General features: G+C 44.7%; 1 protein-coding gene across 1 annotated transcript in view; it reads right to left on the reverse strand.

The window, feature by feature from the left end:
* Window positions 1-22,714, reverse strand: part of LOC126154543 (serine protease nudel-like) — a 191,535-nt gene that overhangs the window by 125,651 nt on the left and 43,170 nt on the right. The window contains exons 4-5 of the mRNA XM_049916151.1: window positions 17,347-17,775; window positions 8,671-8,990 (exon numbers count right to left, since the gene is read on the reverse strand). Of these exons, the coding sequence (XP_049772108.1) occupies window positions 8,671-8,990; window positions 17,347-17,775 (749 nt within the window). The remainder of the gene's footprint in view (window positions 1-8,670; window positions 8,991-17,346; window positions 17,776-22,714) is intronic.

Consider the following 22,714-nt stretch of genomic DNA (forward strand, 5'->3'; position numbering starts at 1 on the left):
GTCGCTGCGGTCCGGTCCCAGGTCGACGGGCACGTGCACCTTCCGCCGACCACTGGCGACAACATCGATGTACTGTGGAGACCTCACGCCCCACGTGTTGAGCAATTCGGCGGTACGTCCACCCGGCCTCCCGCATGCCCACTATACGCCCTCGCTCAAAGTCCGTCAACTGCACATACGGTTCACGTCCACGCTGTCGCGGCATGCTACCAGTGTTAAAGACTGCGATGGAGCTCCGTATGCCACGGCAAACTGGCTGACACTGACGGCGGCGGTGCACAAATGCTGCGCAGCTAGCGCCATTCGACGGCCAACACCGCGGTTCCTGGTGTGTCCGCTGTGGCGTGCGTGTGATCATTGCTTGTACAGCCCTCTCGCAGTGTCCGGAGCAAGTATGGTGGGTCTGACACACCGGTGTCAATGTGTTCTTTTTTCCATTTCCAGGAGTGTATATACGACAACTGATATTTCGTTTCTCAGTTAGAAATGAAACAATACGTGTTTCAATGTTTTTGGAAATTCAGCCCCTAACGGGGTGGAATAGGGCCAGACTGAGGCCAGACTGATTCACTGACCCATCAGCGCCCAGCCCAAACCCCTAAGAACAGAAACTTTAAATCTGCCGAAATACTGTAAGCATCTTTCAATAAGGGATTTTTCAAAATTATATTTCTAGCCCGATGAAATTGGAAATGATAGGCTTTTTGAAAATTTGTCGCTATTAAGGCAATTTTGAAACTAGAACTACGCTAATTGCTATTTGGTTTCTCAATCAGAAATAAAAAAATCCTTTTAAAGAAACCGGTATTTCACTTCTCGATTAGACACAAAGAAATATGTTTCAGAGGTGAAGTTTCTATGGGAACACCACCACAAGAACGCAGAAGGCGTGAATGATTAATAAAAACCTTGGACTCCAGCTGTCAGACTCGCTTTTTGGTCAGAAGTACATTCGGCCAAAACCACACTTCTATGACCTTATTTAACGTGAAAAGTTTAGAAGATGTTGCAATTTGTGAAGGGCTTAAAAAATCGACGAACGAAAAAAAAGGTTGTGCAGACCATACAGTCTACGCGAGAGAAGCAGAGGGCGCTAAGCTTATATATATATGTAATATTAAATAATGTTGGTGAAAGGACAGCGTTGTAACAGATCCTCGCTTATCGTAAATTTCTGCGAAAATATGCATCGATTTTAATTTGGCATGTGTCATCTTTATATTTTTCTTATATTATTTTAATCAAGAGGCCGTCTCTATTTGCCACATATAATGCTTTCCAATCTAGATTCCTTGGAACAGTATCACGTGCTTTTTTTTAAATGAAAGACCATCCACCTGAGGCCGGACAAATCTACGTTTCCCCGGCTGTTGGGAAATGGCTGACTATGACACCCGGGCAGCTTGGAAACTTCGAAGGCATCAAATAATACGTGCAACTTCCTGTACGCCTCTTTATTATGGAGATTACCTCTGTTTTGTTAGGGCTTGGCTAATGTCTCCGTTTCCAAAAGTTCTCATTCAATAACGTGAAGTCACACACAGTCCTTGATATCTTTGTTCTGTCATATTAATGCCAGGTTACCTGTATAGGAGATTTTCTTAGAGCAAGTAGGTGGCATGTCACCCATACATAAATTTAACAGAATGGGAACCAGGACTGATCCTTGAGGCAGGGTATTGTTCAAGGTTCTCCGCATGTCCTTAATCCGTTTAGAAACTTGAGTAACAAATTCCACTTAGCCGTACCTGGGGGACATTTTTCTGTCGTTGTTAACACATCACCTATCGAGGATAAAGCATTTCTTCTTGCGCTAGTTGTTGAGGCATTTGATAGTATGCAGAATCCTGGGTATTTTCGAATGTGTTCAGAAACCCTCGTGATAGCGAGCAGAAGACTGCCCTCAGGCGGAAGGTCGTTACTTTCAGTAAAGCTTTGTAAACTATTCGTAAAATGTGGCAGAAGGAAAGTGCAATAAATATTTACTTCAACTCACTACTGTGGATGATAGTCTCATAACAAGAAAAACAAGTGTTTTCGGCACCACGGTCATACTACTGCTACTCTTGTCTGAGTAAAAGCGGGTAGCAGGAGTGGATGTATGTGACAACCGTCGCACAGTCCGTCTAGTATCACATCCGTGAAAAATACAGGAATACGTTATCGGGAACTGGAAGGGAAAACGGAAATTCCATCTTTATATAGCACCTGTAAGTGCTTAAAATAGAAAAAGAAGTATTATGCTTTACCTTAAAATCTTGTATGTTAGTAGAATAATACATTTAACAAAACATAAGAAGTGAATAGGGGGCTCCGCAGTTCATGCGTTCTAAGGGCTTTGTGAGACGTCACACCGGTCCTGCGGCGAGACGCTTTTGTACACTACCAAAACATATCTTCTTTAAGACAAAAGCAAAAACCACTATAAACACCTGTAAAACACGTGAGAGTGCAGGAAACGTAGGAAATGGTCATTGTTAAATGACCTTTTCGTGCAATACAGACCAGTGACCACTCTGAATAAAATATTTTCGAGCTTCCAGCCGCGTCAGGTGGTTAAAATACCACGAGCTTTCGACCGAGCTCTCCTTCGCCATTGTCAAGTGGAATGACTGCTGATGCTGGTACGGATAGACGACGCTACAGCGCGAAGCCCTTTAGTTCCAGCTGTTGCAGACCTCTTTATGGACAGTTTTGAAGTATTACCTTACACGCGGCCCCATTAAAACCAATTTATTTCTTCCGACTGGTTGCCGAAAACTTCTCGAATTCTGAGAACATCTCAACAGCATTAACAGTAACATCCAACACTCTACGAAAGTAGAGAAAGACAATGCACTGCCCTTCCTTGACGTCATTGTCAGCCAGAAACGCAACAGATACCTTGGCCATAGCGCCTACAGATCGATCCCTGCACGCCAGCAACCATTATGACCCAGCATAGAAGCGCGTAACGTTACAAATATTGGTAATGATGCAAAAACGGTTGGTTGGTTGGTTTGGAGGAAGGAACCAAACAGCGAAGTCATCTGTCTCAACGGATTAGGAAAGGATGAGGAAGGAAGTTGGCCGTGCCTTTTAAGAGGAACCATCCCGGCAATTGCCTAAGCGATTTAGGGAAATCCCGGAAAACCTAAGTCAGGCTGGCCGGACACGGGTTTGATCCGTCGTCCTCCCGAATACGAGTCCAGTATGCTAACCACTGCGCCACCTTGCTCGGTATGCAAGAACGATATCAGATGCCAACAGCTTGCCCCATGAGCTGAATCACCTACGCAAGGTCTTCAGGAACAATGCCTACAACGTTCGCCGAATAAATGAAGTGATCTCAATCAAGAATCGCAGTAAGAGGGGCAGGAAAAGGAACTCCTTTTTTACCGTTCTGTGGCTCCGTGTCGGTCAGTATAAGCCACCTGTAGAAAAGACGCAAAATCAACCCTATATCTAGGCGCACATCAAAAATTTGGCAGTTACTGGGATCGTTTGAAGATGCGGCAGGTCTCAGAATACCTAGTGTCTACAAGATATCATATGAGTATGGTCAATCTCACGTCGGACAAACACTGCGCACTGTAGAACAATGTAGGGAAGAGAGTGCGAGATTTTATCGTATATGCTATCCCGAAAATCCGCTTTAGTTGAGCGTGGTCTAGAATACGTCGCCGAATCAAACTTGACGAAAACTCTGTCGTGGCTCGCAGTAGCGGCTTCTGCGTTTCTGGGTCTGTGTAATAAAGAAGGCATAGAAATAAAAATCACTGACAACACCATTACTAGACACGGCGGACTGCAGCTCAGTGCAGTGTTTATCGACGGATGACGTGTTTGAAGTGGGCAAGTAGAGTGCAGAGTCAACGTATGTGCATACATGGCGACTCCATGAGCATAGCCGGCAGCTAGAGTATGTAAGGGCAGCCCATCAGCGGTCATTACACTTGACATTTTTTTTATTTTATTTGCTGCCACTTACAAATGACCTGCCACCTTGTTACTAAGACATATCGTATTTTCACGATATGAAATTTTACATGCATTCTGTGTGTCGTATGTGATATTTATTATTTTTAATGAGGTTTTATAATGTTGCAGCTTTAAATACTTGCAACCTTGAAAGAAATTAAAAAAAGAGAAAACGTTGAAATTGATGATTTATGTATAAAAGATAGGAATTTAATAAGAGTTTAGAAAGATAGAAAAGATGTTATGAAATTGTAACTTTATTAAATATTATAAATTCGGAGAAATTTTCTAAAATACCAAGATTCTTGTATTTAAGAAGTCTGAATAAAAATAGTAAGAAAGTGCCTATATTTGTGCTATAGATCCCACCACATATCTGCCTCGGATCTGAGGGCTCGGCAAAGCATGAAGCCTGTCACATTCGAGGTAGCGTACAAAATACATCTTTAATACTCATTTGAGACATTTATGTGTACAGATGTGCATTTTATTACTCTTATATTACATTTGTTACAGGTCGTATGTGCTTTTTGCAAGGCACAATCGGTACGTTATTTACGCTTTTTCGGCTTCCTTATTTCTACTCATTGCGTGCATTGTGTTTGTGTTCACTGTAAGGCGAAACCTTATCTATGATTAATAACCATTTATGTCATTTTCACTACTGGTATTACTCTACCTAAGCTTAATAAACAGTTACATCACTTACATCTGTATACTAATCACACTGTCTGTATCTGTTTCAGGATCTGAGTCTGTTTCTGTGTTTGTGTCGGTGTCATTCCAAGTATCCTTTCCAGTGCTTGTGTGTTTGTCCTTATTTGTGTATATTATTGTTCTTGTTTATATATTTAATGTAAAGTTATGCCATTCAGTAGGTACCAATCGTCTGGCTGTCATAGAATTTGTCCTGTGTTGTGACACTCAGTTCGGGTTGTATGTGTGTGAGTCTGTCAGTGTAAAGAAATGTTTTCAAGATTTCCTAATTCTCCACAAGAGCACCGTGCTGTTCGGCTGAAACCAAACTGATGGAGATGTTCTGGGTATGGACAGTGCTATGTGCAGGATCTATATGTTTTAGCCTCATTGGTTTCTTCATGATTGGAAAAAAGGTATAGATGCAAGGTTCCTTTTCTGTCGAAACTCTCTCGCGCAGGTATCATTTCCCCAGTGTTGACACCTTTCTGTGACAAATGCCAAGGAGTGCTTGGTTGAAAGGTCGTGGCATTTTAAACACTTGACGCAGCTAGAAGCCTGAGAACGCTTTTTGCAGTGTTACTACCGAGAGACAAGGAAATTTCCTTGGCTGTTCTGCAGTGTTCCCTGATCATGTTACCCGGATTCGTCTCCCTGATGAATATACCGTTTTCGCAGCGGAGCTCCATGCGATCCTGAAGGCACTGGAGCAGATGAATCGTGTTCGGGGCAATCGATTTCTCCTCTGCTCCGAATCTCTTAGTGTCTTACAATCATTGCAGAATCTGTGCCCAACTGAGGAGATGGTCCAGCTGATACATGACCAACTGTACTTGCTCCAACGGCGGGGTAAGGAGGTGTCCTTCTGCTGGGTACCTGGTCATGTAGGAATATGGGGCAATGAACAGGCCGATTGGGCTGCCAAGGACTCCTGCAGAGAGCAGGATGTGGTCCAGTGTCCTATTCCCTTGCAGTCTGTCATTTGTGCACTCCACAAGAAGTGCATGGAGTTGTGGGAGGAAGAATGGCTGGCGGTGACAGCCATTAAACTGCAGTTGGTGAAGTCAACAACTCGGCCGTGGCGTTCCTCCTGCCGGTTGCACAGGCGGGAAGAAGTGACCCTCACGCGTCTTCGGATTGGGCACTGTCCTCTCACACATAGCTTTCTATTAGTGCGGGAGGATCCCCCGTTTTGTGATGTTTGGGGTGTGCACATCTCTGCCCGGAACATTTTAACAGACTGCATTTGATACCGCGATGCAAGGGCTGAAGCACACGTTGATGGGGATCTGTCCTGTGTTTTAGCTAATGATGAGATGTGTGTATCAAAGGTTTTAAAGTTTTGTGATGTGTCTGGACTCTGGCATAAACTTTTAGGCTGGAGGTTTTAGTGTATTGCAGAGTGGCTGGCTCCTCCCTTTTTTCCTTGCGGTCAGCCGGCCACTTCCATCTGCTATATTGTTTTACCTCCCTCTGCCACTTTCTTCCTGTGTTGTCCATGTTTTACTGCTGACGGCATGCTTCGTCCCACGCTTCGGTGTGGGTAGGCACATATTTTTCCAAGCTTGTTACCTGTGTTTTACGTTCTGTTTTATCCTACTGTTCTGAGTATTTTCTTGACACCCGTCTCAATCTGTTACGGAGCGGGCGCTGAAGACCTTGCCGTCGTGCGCCCATTCAACCCTCCTAATCTCTCTCCATCACTACCGAGAGACTCTGCATTCTTACAGTGGCACTTCCGTTCGTTAGTTCTGAAACTCGGTATGTTGTTCTTTGTTGTTGTTGTGGTTTTCAGTCCTGAGACCGGTTTGATGCAGCTCTCCATGCTACTCTATCCTGTGCAAGCTCCTTCATCTCCCAGTACCTACTGCAGCCTACATCCTTCCGAATCTGCTTAGTGTATTCATCTCTTGGTCTCCCTCTACGATTTTTACTCTCCACCCTGCCCTCCCGTACTAAATTGGTGGTCCCTTGATGCCTCAGAACATGTCCTACCAACCGATCCCGTCTTCTAGTCAAGTTGTGCCACAAACTCCTCTTCTCCCCAATTCTATTCAGTACCTCCTCATTAGTTATGTGAACTACCCATCTAATTTTCAGCATTCTTCTGTAGCACCACATTTCGAAAACTTCTATTCTCTACTTGTATAAACTATTTATCGTCCATGTTTCACTTCCATACATGGCTACACTCCATACAAATGCTTTCAGAAACGACTTCCTAGCACTTAAATCAATACTCGATGTTAACAAATTTCTCTTCTTCAGAAACACTTTCCTTGCCATTGCCAGTCTACATTTTATATCCTCTCTACTTCGACCATCATCAGTTATTATGCTCCCCAAATAGCAAAACTCCTTTACTACTTTAAGTGTCTCATTTCCTAATCTAATTCCCTCAGCATCACCCGACTTAATTCGACTACATTACATTATCCTCGTTTTGCTTTTGTTGATGTTCATCTTATATCCTCCTTCCAAGACACTGTCCATTCCGTTCAACTGCTCTTCCAAGTCCTTTGCTGTCTCTGACAGAATTACAATGTCATCGGCGAACCTCAAAGTTTTTATTTTTTCTCCATGGATTTTAATACCTACTCCGAACTTTTCTTTTGTTTCCTTTACTGCTTGCTCAATATACAGATTGAATAGCATCGGGGAGAGACTACAACCCTGTCTCACTCCCTTCCCAACCACTGCTTCCCTTTCATGTCCCTCGACTCTCATAACTGGTTTCTGTACAAATTGTAAATAGCCTTTCGCTCCCTGTATTTTACCCCTGCCACCTTCAGAATTTGAAAGAGAGTAGTCCAGTCAACATTGTCAAAAGCTTTCTCTAAGTCTACAAATGCTAGAAACGTAGGTTTGCCTTTCCTTAATCTAGCTTCTAAGATAAGTCGTAGGGTCAGTATTGCCTCACGTGTTGCAACATTTCTACGGAATCCAAACTGATCTTCCCCGAGGTCGCCTTCTACCAATTTTTCCATTCGTCTGTAAAGAATTCGCGTTAGTATTTTGCAGCTGTGACTTATTAAACTGATAGTTCGGAGATTTTCAGATCTGTCAACACCTGCTTTCTTTGGGATTGGAATTATTATATTTATCTTGAAGTCTGAGGGTATTTCGCCTGTCTCATACATCTTGCTCACCAGGTGGTAGAGTTTTGTCAGGACTGGCTCTCCCATGGCTGTCAATAGTTCTAACGGAATGTTGTCTACTCCCGGGGCCTTGTTTCGACTCAGGTCTTTCAGTGCTCAGTCCAACTCTTCACGCAGTATCGTATCTCCATTTCATCTTCATCTACATCCTGTTCCATTTCCATAATATTGTCCTCAAGTACATCACCCTTGTATAGACCCTCTATATACTCCTTCCACCTTTCTGTTTTCCCTTTTTTGCTTAGAACTAGGGTTTCCATCTGAGCTCTTGATATTCATATAAGTGGTTCTCTTTTCTCCAAAGGTCTCTTTAATTTTCCTGTAGGCAATATCTATCTTACCCCTAGTGAGATAAGCCTCTACATCCTTAGATTTGTTCCCTAGCCATCCCTGCTTAGCCATTTTGCACTTACTGTCGATTTAATTTTTGAGACGTTTGTATTCCTTTTTGCCTGCTTCATTTACTGCATTTTTGTATTTTCTCCTTTCATCAGTTAAATTCAGTATCTCTTCTGTTACCCATGGATTTCTACTAGCCCTCGTCTTTTTACCTACTTGATTCTCTGCTGCCTTCACTATTTCATTCCTCAAAGGTATCCATTCTTCTTCTACTGTTTGTTCCCTAATGCTGTCCCTAAAACTCTGTACAACCTCTGGTTCTTTCAGTTTATCCAGGTCCCATTCCTTAAATTCCCACGTTTTTGCAGTTTCTCGGTAGACCGCCAAAAATACTTGTTTTCAAAAACTTTCTAAAGTTGTCTCAGTATAGGTTACCTATCGCATCGGGAAAACCTGTGCAGGAGCTGAGTAAGAAATGAACATAGGGTGTAAGAGGGGAGAGGGCTGTGCTACTCACGGTCGGGCCCGTGCTCGCGCGTGGCGCCCCAGCCGACGACGGTGCAGGAGGTGCCGGGCAGCGGCCAGCCGGCGGCGTGGGCGTGGGCGTGGCCGAGGGCGGGGGCGGGCGCGGGCGGCCGCGGCAGGCAGGCGGGCCGCACCCAGCGGCTGAGGCGCAGCGCGGGCTCGAGCCGCAGCAGCGACAGGTCGCTGGTCATGGTGCGGCGCGCGTACCGCGGGTGCACCACAACCGCCGACACGCGCGCCGTCTGCTCGTGCGGCGAGAACGAGAAGCGCCGCAGCATGCCCGCCTGCACCTCGTAGAAGTGCCGCTCGTAGCTGCAACAGAGAGAAACACTTCAGTACCAGTCCTATTCTCTATAGGAATGTAGAACGATCACATAATAATAGCCTGGCCAGCAGCTTCGCAGATCGCGTGGTGGGGTTCGGGGGGCGTGGGGCAAATACAGTGGTCGGGGTTCTATTGTGAACGTACACCGGGAGGCTGGTGTGGGACGTTTAGATGGCTGAAGCCTATGCACAAACTTATACACTGAAGAGCCAAAGAAACTGGTACACCTGCCTAATATCGCGTAGGGCTCCCGCGAACACGCAGAAGTGCCGCAACACGACGTGGCATGGACTCGACTAATGTCTAAAGTAGTGCTTGTAATGGTACTTGAATTACGTAACCATTACGGCACCTCACCTCAACCTCTCGATACTAGCAATATTCTACTGTGTTTCTGTAAAATAGTTAACATATTTCTGCGACAACATTCAGATCTGATTTCATTAATGTAGAGGTACTTCGATATGTTTATATTACAATGATATTATTCTTATGTGTATTCTTTCTTTTGTCACTATGATCTTTGACATACTTGTAACTCTGATTTGTGGGCGCGTAAGCGGTTATTAGAGAGTCAAGCTTTGGTCGTCATGTTAAAAAGACGCAAATTGTAGTCAGTTTATGAAATGTGAACTTTAACAGTGAGGAAGATATTTTCAAGTATGTTTTATATTGTGAAGCGATGTTTTGGAACGAGTTACGTGATATTGCAACAAAAGCAATAAAAAAATGGCTCTGAGCACTATGGGACTTAACATCCATGGTCATCAGTCCCCTAGAACTTAGAACTACTTAAACCTAACTAACCTAAGGACATCACACAACACCCAGTCATCACGAGGCAGAGAAGCAATAAAAACGAGAAGTGTAACTTAAATTCGGAGTACTGATTACTTTTTTACATCACCATTGTCCTAACTTGCAAAAGTTTCATCTTAAAGTTCAAAAATGGTTCAAGTGGCTCTGAGCACTATGGGACTTAACATCTATGGTCATCAGCCTCCTAGAACTTAGAACTACTTAAACCTAACTAACCTAAGGACATCACACAACACCCAGTCATCACGAGGCAGAGAAGCAATAAAAACAAGAAGTGTAACTTAAATTCGGAGTACTGATTACTTTTTTACATCACCATTGTCCTAACTTGCAAAAGTTTCATCTTAAAGATGAGTGCCTAGTTTATCCATTATTTCAAGAAATGAATTTATTAACTGTGCTCTAATGGCACCTGCAACATAATATAACTTTGTTGTTGCCCGAAAATGCAATATTTGGCAGCGTGAGCAACACTACAATCATAATTAATTCTTGACCTTTGTTGTGGTAGGGTTGTTAGATGCTGGAGGGAATTGATGCCATGAATCCTACAGGGCTGTCCATAAATCCGTAAGAGCACGAGATCTTTTCTGAACAGTACGTTGCAAGACAGACCAGATATGCTCGATAATGTTCATGTCCGGGGACTTTGGCGGAGTGCGGAAGTGTTTGAACTCAGAAGAGTGTTCATGGAGCCACTCTGTAGCAATTCTGGAGCTGTTGGGTGTCCTGCAGGAATTTCCCTTGGAATGCACAATGGACATGAATGAATGGAGGTGATCAGTCAGGATGCTTACGTACGTGCCACCTGTCACAGTCGTATCTAGGCGTATCAGGGGTCCCATGTCACTCCAACTGCACACGTCTTACGCCATTACAGAGCCTCCACCAGCTTCAACAGTCCCTTACCGAAATGCAGGACTCATGGACTCAAGGGGTTGTCTCCATACCCATACACGTCCATCCGCTCGATACAATTTGAAACAAGACTCGTCCGACCAGGCAACATGTTTCCAGTCATCAACAGCTCTAGATTGTCGCACAGATGACAAAATGGTAGATATCGAAATAGACGACAGAGGGATAGAGAACGCTCAAAAGAGGAAAGGCCTCTGGACCTGATGGGATACCAGTTCGATTTTACACAGAGTACGCGAAGGAATTTGCTCCCCTTCTTGCAGCGGTGTACCGTAGGTCTCTAGAAGAGCGTAGCGTTCCAAAGGATTGGAAAAGGGCACAGGTCATCCCCGTTTTCAAGAAGGGACGTCGAACAGATGTGCAGAACTATAGACCTATATCTCTAACGTCGATCAGTTGTAGAATTTTGGAACACGTATTGTGTTCGAGTATAATGACTTTTCTGGAGACTAGAAATCTACTCTGTAGGAATCAGCATGGGTTTCGAAAAAGACGGTCATGTGAAACCCAGCTCGCGCTATTCGTCCACGAGACTCAGAGGGCCATAGACACGGGTTCACAGGTAGATGCCGTGTTTCTTGACTTCCGCAAGGCGTTCGATACAGTTCCCCACAGTCGTTTAATGAACAAAGTAAGAGCATATGGACTATCAGACCAATTGTGTGATTGGATTTAGGAGTTCCTAGATAACAGGACGCAGCATGTCATTCTCAATGGAGAGAAGTCTTCCGAAGTAAGAGTGATTTCAGGTGTGCCGCAGGGGAGTGTCATAGGACCGTTGCTATTCACAATATATATAAATGACCTGGCGGATGACATCGGAAGTTCACTGAGGCTTTTTGCAGATGATGCTGTGGTGTATCGAGAGGTTGTAACAATTGAAAATTGTACTGAAATGCAGGAGGATCTGCAGCGAATTGACGCATGGTGCAGGGAATGGCAATTGAATCTCAATGTAGACAAGTGTAATGTGCTGCGAATACACAGAAAGATAGATCCTTTATAATTTAGGTACAAAATAGCAGGTCAGCAACTGGAAGCAGTTAATACCATAAATTATCTGGGAGTACGCATTAGGAGTGATTTAAAATGGAATGATCATATAATGTTGATCGTCGGTAAAGTAGATGCCAGACTGAGATTCATTGGAAGAATCATAAGGAAATGGAATCCGAAAAAAAAGGAAGTAGGTTACAGTACGCTTGTTCGCCCACTGCTTGAATACTGTTCAGCAGTGTGGGATCCGTACCAGATAGGGTTGATAGAAGATATAGAGAAGATCCAACGGAGAGCAGCGCGCTTCGTTACAGGATCATTTAGTAATCGCGTAAGCGTTATGGAGATGACAGATAAACTCCAGTGGAAGACTCTGCAGGAGAGACGCTCAGTAGCTCGGTACGGACTATTGTTGAATTTTCGAGAACATACCTTCACAGAGGAGTCAAGCAGTATATTGCTCCCTCCCACGTATATCTCGCGAAGAGACCATGAGGATAAAATCAGAGAGATTAGAGCCCACACAGAGGCATACCGACTATCCTTCTTTCCACGAACAATACGAGACTGGAATAGAAGGGAGATCCGATAGAGGTACTCAAGGTACCCTCCGCCACACATCGTCAGGTGGCTTGCGGAGTATGGATGTAGATGTAGATGTAGATGAACAGCGCAATGTCGGTGTTGATGGGCCCAGGCGAGACGTAAAGCTTTGTGTCGTGCAGTTATCAAGGGTACATGAGAGAGCCCATATCGATGGTATTTCATTGAATGGTTCGCATACTGACACTTTTTGATGGCCCAGCACTGAAAGCTGCACCAATTTGCAGAATGGTTGCACTTCTGTCAAGTTGAACGATTCTCTTCAGTCGTCGTTGGTCCCGTTCTTGCAGTATCTTTTTCCGGCCGCAGCGACGTCGGAGATTTGATGTTTTACCGAATTCCTGATATGCACGGTAGACTCGTGAAATGGTCGTACAGAAAAATCCCCACTTCATCGCTACCTCGAAGATCCTGTGTCCCATCGATCGTGCGCCGGCTATAACACCACGTCCAAACTCACTTAAAGCTTGATAACCTGCCATTGTAGAGCAGTAACCGATGTAACAACAGCGCGAGACACTTCTCTTATGTAGGCGCTGCCGACCGCAGCGCCGTATTCTGCCTGTTTACATATCTCCGTATTTGAATACGGATGCCTATACCAGTTTCTTTGGCGCTTCAGTGTACCTTACATGTACGCTACAGCTAGTGAGTTTGCAAACGATCCTATTAGCAGGTTATGTCAGTATCTATCTTCTATTTGTACATAAATTAAAATTACTAGCTGCATTTTCTGTCCGTATGTTCAAGCTAATCTCAAGATTTACTGTACGGATTTTCATATGTTTTTTCTAATATATTCAGTCGTTCATGAAGAGGGTTTCTAGGCACGGTAGGTAGCTGTAACGCCTGCAGGCTAAACAGCCAGTTTGGTGCGAGCTAACGCTACTGGGGGTCTGGTGAGAGCCGCCACCAACTTCCTAAGCGACCTGTGAGAAAGGACGTATCAGGTTTTGAGCTTATAGAACAGATTTTTTTCTTATACGGTTAATGTTTGAGGGGTCTGAAGGAAATGGGTGAGAAGTTCAGACCCAAAATGCAGCTCGCGTCGGAGTGACGATGGGGTTGGGCTGTTAGCAGGTGGCCATAGCTTCTGCGAAACTGGCAATGCACTCAGGTCGACCGGATGGCCCAGTAGCGCATTTCTAAGAAATGTAGCGCCAAACACCAATTAAATATGGAAAAGATAATATTCGTGCCTCTTGAGCGCTTTCCTGCCATTTGCTGCTTACATCTTTTAAGTTATATGAGGATGATTACATTCAGTTATTACCGAACATTGTACTCGGAATTTTAATCGTAACTCTACGCTGTGGTCCCTAAATAAAATTATTTTTATGCTTGTCAAAGCCTAAGCCAGGGTTGGTCGCTAATTTACGCTAAAGGTAAGAAGATCAATGTATTCATCTCTTGTGACTTTGTCGCTTTACCCACTTGCATATTTATTTATTCTTCATGATTACAGCCTATTACCTGAAAAGGTAAAATAGGCTGTACAAATCATATTTCCTTAGATAGTAGTAAATTATGTATTAATTATTTATTTCTAATACTTCAAATACTACAAAACTACGTCAAACGTTTAACAAATTACCAGCTACTATCTACTACAAATATTAAAGAATTTGTTCTCTGTTTGTTCATTTATATTGGTGCATTTAACTTGTATGTGGTTGAATCTGCTACTGGATTCGCCATCATACTACCCCGGTCAACAGCCAAAGTCTGCTGGATTCTTCGGGCGTCGGGCAGTACGTCAGCAGCGTTTCCACTACTGCAAGTAGTTCATCCATCACTGTTACTTCCTAAGGTCCACGTTACCATGATCACTTGCACCAATGCAATGAAGATTCTTGGGACAGTATTTAACTAGGTGTTTGCCTATCTCAGTTATGTTCTCTCCATCTACAGAGTACGGTGTCTAGGCTGGACGGTAACATGGTGACTTATGGTCGAATGCCTCGTGAAGTCTTCCTTGGCCTTCCTGGATACTGTGGCTGCAATATCGTCCGAGATGCGCCGGGTCCACTCACTTCTTAGTGCTGCTTTGGGATCCGATATCCGTAATGCCTGACGCCTATTACCCGCCGCATCTTCATGGAGCGTGATATCCTACAATGCGTGTTCTGGTGTGCCCACAGTGCCGCAGGCGCAGCTATCATTTATCTGTCTTGGGATTTTGTACAGACACGTGGCATAAGGGCCATGGCCAGTCGGGTAACGCGTCAGTCCACTCGATGGGTTAAGAAATCCGGTTTTTAATTTCTCATTGATGTAAAGGAGAAATTCGTATGTTCTCCTGTTTGTGACTGAAGTGTCCCATTCATTTTGCCACAGTTGCAATATGCGATCTTATATTGCCTTTTTTGAATTTGGCTCATTTCCAAGTATCCTTCGTACTTCCGTTTGATTACCTTTCTTTAACCAGTAGAAGGCTCCCCTTTTCCTAATTTCCAAGTCCAGTGGGCATATTCCTAGAGCTACTAACAAAGCATCATTCGGGGTAGTGCAGTAGGCACCCGCTAACATTAGTAGCACGCCTCGTTGAACTCTTCTCACTACTGAAGTTGGCTTCACTAACTGCAATCTATGAACCCAAACGCTCGCACCATATCTTATGACTGACGCTAATATAGATTGGTGGTATACTCCGATTGTCTTCAAAGGAATCCGAAACTGCCTATTTGCAATGGTTATAATTTTATTCAACAGATTTGTACCTTTTCTACTTGCTACCTCCATATGATGTGGAAAGTTACGACGTTCGTCCAGAAATGCCACTAGGTATCTCGTTACTACACTTCTCCTTAATCGTTGCAACATTTATTTTAGGGTTTCTTATTAGATTCCCTTTCAAAAGGAGGTACGTTGTTTTATGAGCAGCCGCCACTGTTAACACAACGCTTCTGGGATTTGGTCAGGTGCACTGGGCTTGGAACAAATCCACTTGGCGGATTACTATTGATGACCAGTGTGCCATTCAGCCTGGATATTGCTTTCAGGCAGTGTCAGCACATCTGACAAGGTAAATGCTAGGCTGGTACCCATGGCCCACATCAGGTACAGCATTTGCAAACATTTAGAGAACGTTTGCATTCTTTCACATGGACAACACTATTTCACGCAGACACTCAGTTTACACATATTCCCTATCGTGAAGGGAGGGTGGGGGTTGTGGTGTGGTAACAGGGTGGCTGTGGATGCGAGACATAGGCAAAAGAAAAGGAAGAAATCGCTTTGCTGCCTTCAGTGGTTTGACTTTTGTCTCCTTAGTCAACATTAAATAACTTGCCTTTTATATTTAAAAGTGAAACTGAGTGCGAAAGTTGAAGCTGAATGTAATCGCCTTAAGTCGGGGATTAGCCAGAAACCCGACAAGTTTTAAATAAATTGCCTTCAGCTGAAATTAGTAGTAGGTTTTGTTCAAGATTCTCCTTTAATGCAGGCCTGACCAACAATTGCGCACCCAGAGCGTGCTGATACTTCGCGAGCGCAGTAGAGTCTGGCGAGTGGTGCAGCTTCACCACCACTGTACTACTCCGAGCAGTGTTTGAAACACAGCGCAGCCGCTTTTAAGAGGCAAATGATACAGTACACCTTTATAAGAAAGGGTTTGTCACATACGTCTGTTTTCAACTTTGCCTTTTTCTACCAAAGCGATAATTTGTATTGCTGATTAAATAAATACATTAAGTATGCTAATACAGTGAGCAGGACTATAAAAGGCATTACATACAGGCATTTAACATGATATTTTGATGTTCATAAACTTATACAAATTTAGGTTTTAGAATATTTAATGTATCTGAACTATGGCTTGTGATGCAATCAAACACATATTGTTTGCGGAATAAAATTTTGTAAAAGTCTTGTAAATTCCTGGATTGGAAAAACAGATCGTGGGGATGGGTGCTCCATCGTACGTTCATCACCTCTTGTCGGAAGTAATGAGGTTCATTAGCAGTGAAAAGCGAAAGGGGCCTCACAAATACATCGAAATCCGTCTTCAGCCATATTATGTCTTGGAATCTCTTTGAGAACTCGTAATGAAATATTTCAACCACTGAAACGTATTCATTCATGTCTGATCCACAAATAAGTGCCTTGAATTATGGGAAATGTTTCACATTACGAACTTGAAAATGATTTTTTTTTTCAGGATTAATTTTTGTTTTATAGCATCAGTCTTGTCCACCACATGTGTTACCAAATGTGTTAAAACGCTTAATGTATTGAAATAATTTGAGATGCCAGTAATTAAAGATTTTGTCGCCACTCTGCTTGCTCTGAACTCAGTTTTATTCCCCAGTAGTCGCCTTCAGTTCAGCCAGCATTCACCATCGTTCGCCAGAAAGAAAGCGCATCATATCAGCTTTCTTGCTGGTGTTGTAATGACGTTCCAATAAATGTTATTCCAGCTTATAATAGTGTGATAGTGCATTAAGTCCTTTGCTCAGCCTCTAAACGACGTGAAAAGTGTGACCATTACCATTTGGCATTGGGTGATTGGGTTCACCGTTTTTCCTTCTTTGGACAAGTTCGTAGACGCCATGGTTCTCCTAATACAGAACCCCCACCCCCACCCCGCTCCGGCCGGCTCTCGGAGCGCGCTAGGCAGGATGTCGAATAGGGATGCCCTGTAGCGTGGTCGGCTAGATCACTGTACTTAAACCCGCTGGATGTTTACCTCTGGGGGCATCTGAAAAGCGCTGTGTGTACTGAACATTTATTGTGACGTGGATGCGATGCAGCTCTGTACTGCGTTCTGGGGCGATTGTTGCACTCACGCTGTCTGTTTCTGGACGTATATTCCGGTCAGGCATCCATCCCTGCAATTTGTCGGTTTTATTAACGTTCGCCCTGTATAATGGCTATGCTGGGATCGAGATGCTGGTGCGCTAGTGTGGAGAGCTGCAACAACCAGCCTTTGCACTAAAAACTGCATCGTGAGCGAGCCAGAGTAGTTGCTGGGACTTTGCAATGGCGAGGAGAGCAGCTGCAACTGACCTGTCGACGCAGTGCGCGGCGGAGAGCGCCCAGGCGGGGTGAATGAGCGTGGCGCCGCAGTGGAAGCTGCCGTCGCGGTACACGGCCAGCGCCCAGGGCCAGGCGCGCGGCCGACTCGGCGTGCCGCCCACCACGCGAGCCTCCTCCTCCTCCTCCTCCCCCTCCTCCTCCTCCCCCTCCCCCACCAGGTAGGCGCTCTCGTCCTCCGGACCCTCCTTATCCCTCTCCACACCGTCGCCGTCAAGCCGGCGCGAGCCGCAGGCGGGCGGCGGGCACGTGACGTAGGTGGCCACGGAGTGGACGCCCATGCACAGATGGCGCACCACTGCGCCCGACGGCGACGTCGACGACGGCACCAGGAACGGCGGACGCCGCTCGCCGTCCTCTCTCGCACCCTCTGGCAGCTTCAGCAGCAGCACGTCAGGATTGCTGTTCGTGGCAAAGAAAAGCACTGCACTTCATGTCCGACATCGTGGAGACGTGACAGAGCACAGCATTGCCTTTGCTGTCAGACTTCATTGATGTTAAATACACCGAAGCACCAAGGAAAGTGGTACAGGCGTGCGTATTCAAATACAGAGATATGTAAACAGACAGAATACGGGCTGCGGTCGGCGACGCCTATACAGGGTGTTACAAAAAGGTACGGCCAAACTTTCAGGAAACATTCCTCACACACGAAGAAAGAAAATATGTTATGTGGGCATGTGTCCGGAAACGGTTACTTTCCATGTTAGAGCTCATTTTATTACTTCTCTTCAAATCACGTTAATCATGGAATGGAAACACACAGCAACAGAACGTACCAGCGTGACTTCAAACACTTTGTTACAGGAAATGTTCAAAATGTCCTCTGTTAGCGAGGATACATGCATCCACCCTCCGTCGCATGGAATCCCTGATGCGCTGATGCAGCCCTGGAGAATGGCGTATTGTATCACAGCCGTCCACAATACGAGCACGAAGAGTCTCTACATTTGGTACCGGGGTTGCGTACACAAGAGGTTTCAAATGCCCCCATAAATGAAAGTCAAGAGGGTTGAGGTCAGGAGAGCGTGGAGGCCATGGAAATGGTCCGCCTCTACCAATCCATCGGTCACCGAATCTGTTGTTGAGAAGCGTACGAACACTTCGACTGAAATGTGCAGGAGCTCCATCGTGAATGAACCACATGTTGTGTCGTACTTGTAAAGGCACGTGTTCTAGCAGCACAGGTAGAGTATCCCGTATGAAATCATGATAACGTGCTCCATTGAGCGTAGGTGGAAGAACATGGGGCCCAATCAAGACATCACCAACAAAGCCTGCCCAAACGTTCACAGAAAATCTGTGTTGATGACGTGATTGCACAATTGCGTGCGGATTTTCGCCAGCCCACACATGTTGATTGTGAAAATTTACAATTTGATCACGTTGGAATGAAGCCATACTGACGAAACTAAAATGAGCTCTAACATGGAAATTAAGCGTTTCCGGACACATGTCCACATTACTTCTTTTCTTTATTTGTGTGTGAGGAATGTTTCCTGAAAGTTTGGCCGTACTTTTTTGTAACACCCTGTATAAGGCAACAAGTGTCTGGCGCACTTGTTGGATCGGTTACTGCTGAGTGAGATTGAACGTGGTGTTACAGTCGGCGCACAAACGATGGGACACAGGATCTCCGAGGTAGCAAATGTTCAAATGTGTCTGAAATTTTATGGGACTTAAGTGCTAAGGTCATCAGTCCCTAAGCTTACACACTACTTAACCTAAATTATCATAAGGACAAACACACACACCCATGCCCAAGGGAGGACTCGAACCTCTGCCGGGACCAGCTGCACACTCCGAGGTAGCGATGAAGTGGGGATTTTCCCATCCGACCACTATTTCACGAATGTACCGTGAACATCAAGAATCCGGTAAAACATCAAATCTCTGACATTTCTGCGGCTGTAAGAAGAACCTGCAAGTAGGGGATCATCGACGACTGAAGAGAATCGTTCAGCATGACAGAAATGCAACCCTTCCGCAAATTGCTGCAGATTTCAAGGGTGGGCCATGTACAAGTGTCATTGTGCGAACCGTTCAACGAAACATCATCGATATGGGCTTTTTGAGCCGAAGGCCCACTCATGTGACCTTGATGACTGCACGACAAATAGCGTTACGCCTCGCCTGAGCCCATCAACACCGACATTGGACTGTTGATGACTGGAAACATGTTGCCTGGTCGAACGAGTCTCGTTTCAAACTGATCGAGCGGATGGAAGTGTAAGGGTATTCAGACAACCTCATGAATCCATGGATTCTGTCTGTCAGCAGGGGACTGTTCAAGCTGGTGGAGGCTCTGTGATGGTGTAGGGCGTGTGCAGTTGGAGTGATATAGGACCCTGATACTTCTAGATACGATTCTGATAGGTGACACGTATGTAAGCATCCTGTCTGATCACCTGCATCCATTGATCTCCATTGTGTGTTCCGACGGACTTGGGGAATTCCAGCAGGACAATGCGACACCCCACACTTCCAGAATTGCTACAAAGTGGCTCCAGGAACACACTTCTGAGCTTAAACCCTTCCACAGGCCACCAAACGCCCCAGACATGAACATTTTTGAGCATATCTGGGATGCCTTGCAACGTTCTGTTCATAACAGGCCTCCACCACTCGTATTCTTATGGAATTATGGGGAGCCCTGCAGGATTCTTGGTGTCAATTCCCTACAGCACTACTTCAGACATTAGTAGAGCCATGCCATGTGTTGAGGCACTTCTGCGTGTTCATGGGGCCCGACACGATATTAGGCAGGAGTACCAGTTTCTTTGGATCTTCAGTGTATACAATAAAGCGCACTACTTACCTCAGTTAGGTCCGTTATCGAAGTGTAAGACCAACTGATGAAAAATATCTGGACATCTACCAGCAGACATTCACATGGGGTGTATCACCCTTTCTACTTTATAATGGTTTCAGTTCTGCTGGCAACACTTACAACGAGGTGTCTGAATGTCCGTCGAGGATTGTCAGCCAATTCTTCCTCTAGAGCCGACCAGAGAAACTAGTAATGTTGGACGCAAGGTTCTGGAGGGAAGTCGATACTCTAACTTACTCCAAAGGTATCCCACTGGGTTCAGGTCGGGACTCTGGCAGACAAGTCCATGTCAAGAATCTTACTGTCTACAAAACATTGCATCATGCATGCTCCTTCGTGACAGGCTGCATTGTCATGCTGACACAATCAGTCACCATCCGAACTGTTTCTCTATTGTATGCAATAGACATTGCTGCCTCCCCCATGAACCATGGACCTTGCCGTTGGTGGGGAGGCTTGTGTGCCTCAACGATACAGATAGCCGTACCGTAGGTGCAACCACAACGGAAGGGTATCTGTTGAGAGGCCAGACAAACGTGTGATTCCTGAAGAGGGGCAGCAGCCTTTTCAGTAGTTGCAGGGGGAACAGTCTGGATGATTGACTGATCTGGCCTTGTAACACTAACCAAAACGGCCTTGGTGTTGTGGTACTGCGAACGGCTGAAAGCAAGGGGAAAATAGAGCCGTAGTTTTTTCCGAGGGCATGCATTACTGTATGATTAAATGATGATGGCGTCCTCTTGGGTAAAATATTACGGAGGTAAAATAGTTCCCCATTCGGATCTCCGGGCGGGGACTACTCAAGAGGACGTTGTTATCAGGAGAAAGAAAACTGGCGTTCTACGGATCGGAGCGTGGAATGTCAGATCCCTTAATCGGGCAGGTAGGTTAGAAAATTTATAAAGGGAAATGGATAGGTTAAATATAGATATAGTGGGAATTGTTGAAGTTCGGTGGCAGGAGGAACAAGACTTTTGGTCAGGTGAATACAGGGTTATAAATACAAAATCAAATAGGGGTAATGCAGGAGTAGGTTTAATAATGAATAAAAAAAAAATAGGAGTACGGGTAAGCTACTACAAACAGCATAGTGAACGCATTACTGTGGCCAAGATATACACGAAGCCCACGCCTACTACAGTAGTACAAGTTTATATGCCAACTAGCCCTGCAGATGAGGAAGTAGTTGATGAAATGTACGATGAGATAAAAGAAATTATTCAGGTAATGAAGGGAGACGAAAATTTAATAGTCATGGATGACTGGTATTCAAGAGTAGGAAAAGGGAGAAAAGGAAACATAGTAGGTGAATATGGATTGGGGATAAGAAATGAAAGAGGAAGCCGCCTGGTAGAATTTTGCGCAGAGCATAACTTAATCATAGCTAACACTTGGTTTAAGAATCATGAAAGAAGGTTGTATGCATGGAAGAAACCTAGAGCCGGCCGCGGTGGCCGTGCGGTTCTAGGCGCTCCAGTCCGGAGCCGCGCTGCTGCTGCGGTCGCAGGTTTGAATCCTGCCTCGGGCATGGGTGTGTGTGATGTCCTTAGGTTAGTTAGGTTTAAGTAGTTCTAAGTTCTTGGGGACTGATGACCACAGCAGTTGAGTCCCATAGTGCTCAGAGTCATTTTTTTGAAGAAACCTAGAGATACTGACGGGTTTCAGATAGATTATATAATGATAAGATAGAGATTCAGGAACCAGGTTTTAAATTGTAAGACGTTTCCAGGGGCAGATGTGGACTCTGAGCACAATCTATTGGTTATGAACTGTAGATTAAAAGTGAAGAAACTGCCAAAAGGTAGCAATTTCAAAAGATGGGACCTGGATAAACTGAAAGAACCGGAGGTTGTACAGAGTTTCAGGCAGAGCATAAAGGAACAATTGACATAAATGGGGAAGAGAAATACAGTAGAAGAAGATTGAGTAGCTTTGAGGGATGAAATAGTGAAGGCAACAGATGATCAAATAGGTAAAAAGACGAGGGCTAGTAGAAACCCTTGGGTAACAGAAGAAATATTAAATTTAACTGATGTAAGGAGAAAATATAAAAATGCAGTAAATGAAGCAGGCAAAAAGGAATACAAACGTCTCAAAAATTAAATCGACAGGAAGTGCAAAATGACTAAGCAGGGATGGCTAGAGGACAAATGTAAGGATGTAGAGGCTTATCTCACAAGGGGTGAGACAGATACTGCCTACAGGAAAATTAAAGAGACCTTTGGAGAAATGAGAACCACTTGCATGAATATCAAGAGCTTTGATGGAAACCCAGTTCTAAGCAAAGAAGGGAAAGCATAAAGGTGGAAGGAGTATATAGAGGGTCTATACAAGGGCGATGTACTTGAGGACAATATTATGGAAATGGAACACGATGTAGATGAAGATGAAATGGGAGATATGATATTGCGTGAGGAGTTTGATAGAGCACTGAAGGACCTGAGTCGAAACAAGTCCCCGGAGTAGACAACATTCCATTAGAATTACTGACAGCCTTGGGAGAGCCAGTCC

Source organism: Schistocerca cancellata, chromosome 2, assembly GCF_023864275.1.
Source record: "Schistocerca cancellata isolate TAMUIC-IGC-003103 chromosome 2, iqSchCanc2.1, whole genome shotgun sequence".
NCBI lineage: Eukaryota > Metazoa > Arthropoda > Insecta > Orthoptera > Acrididae > Schistocerca > Schistocerca cancellata.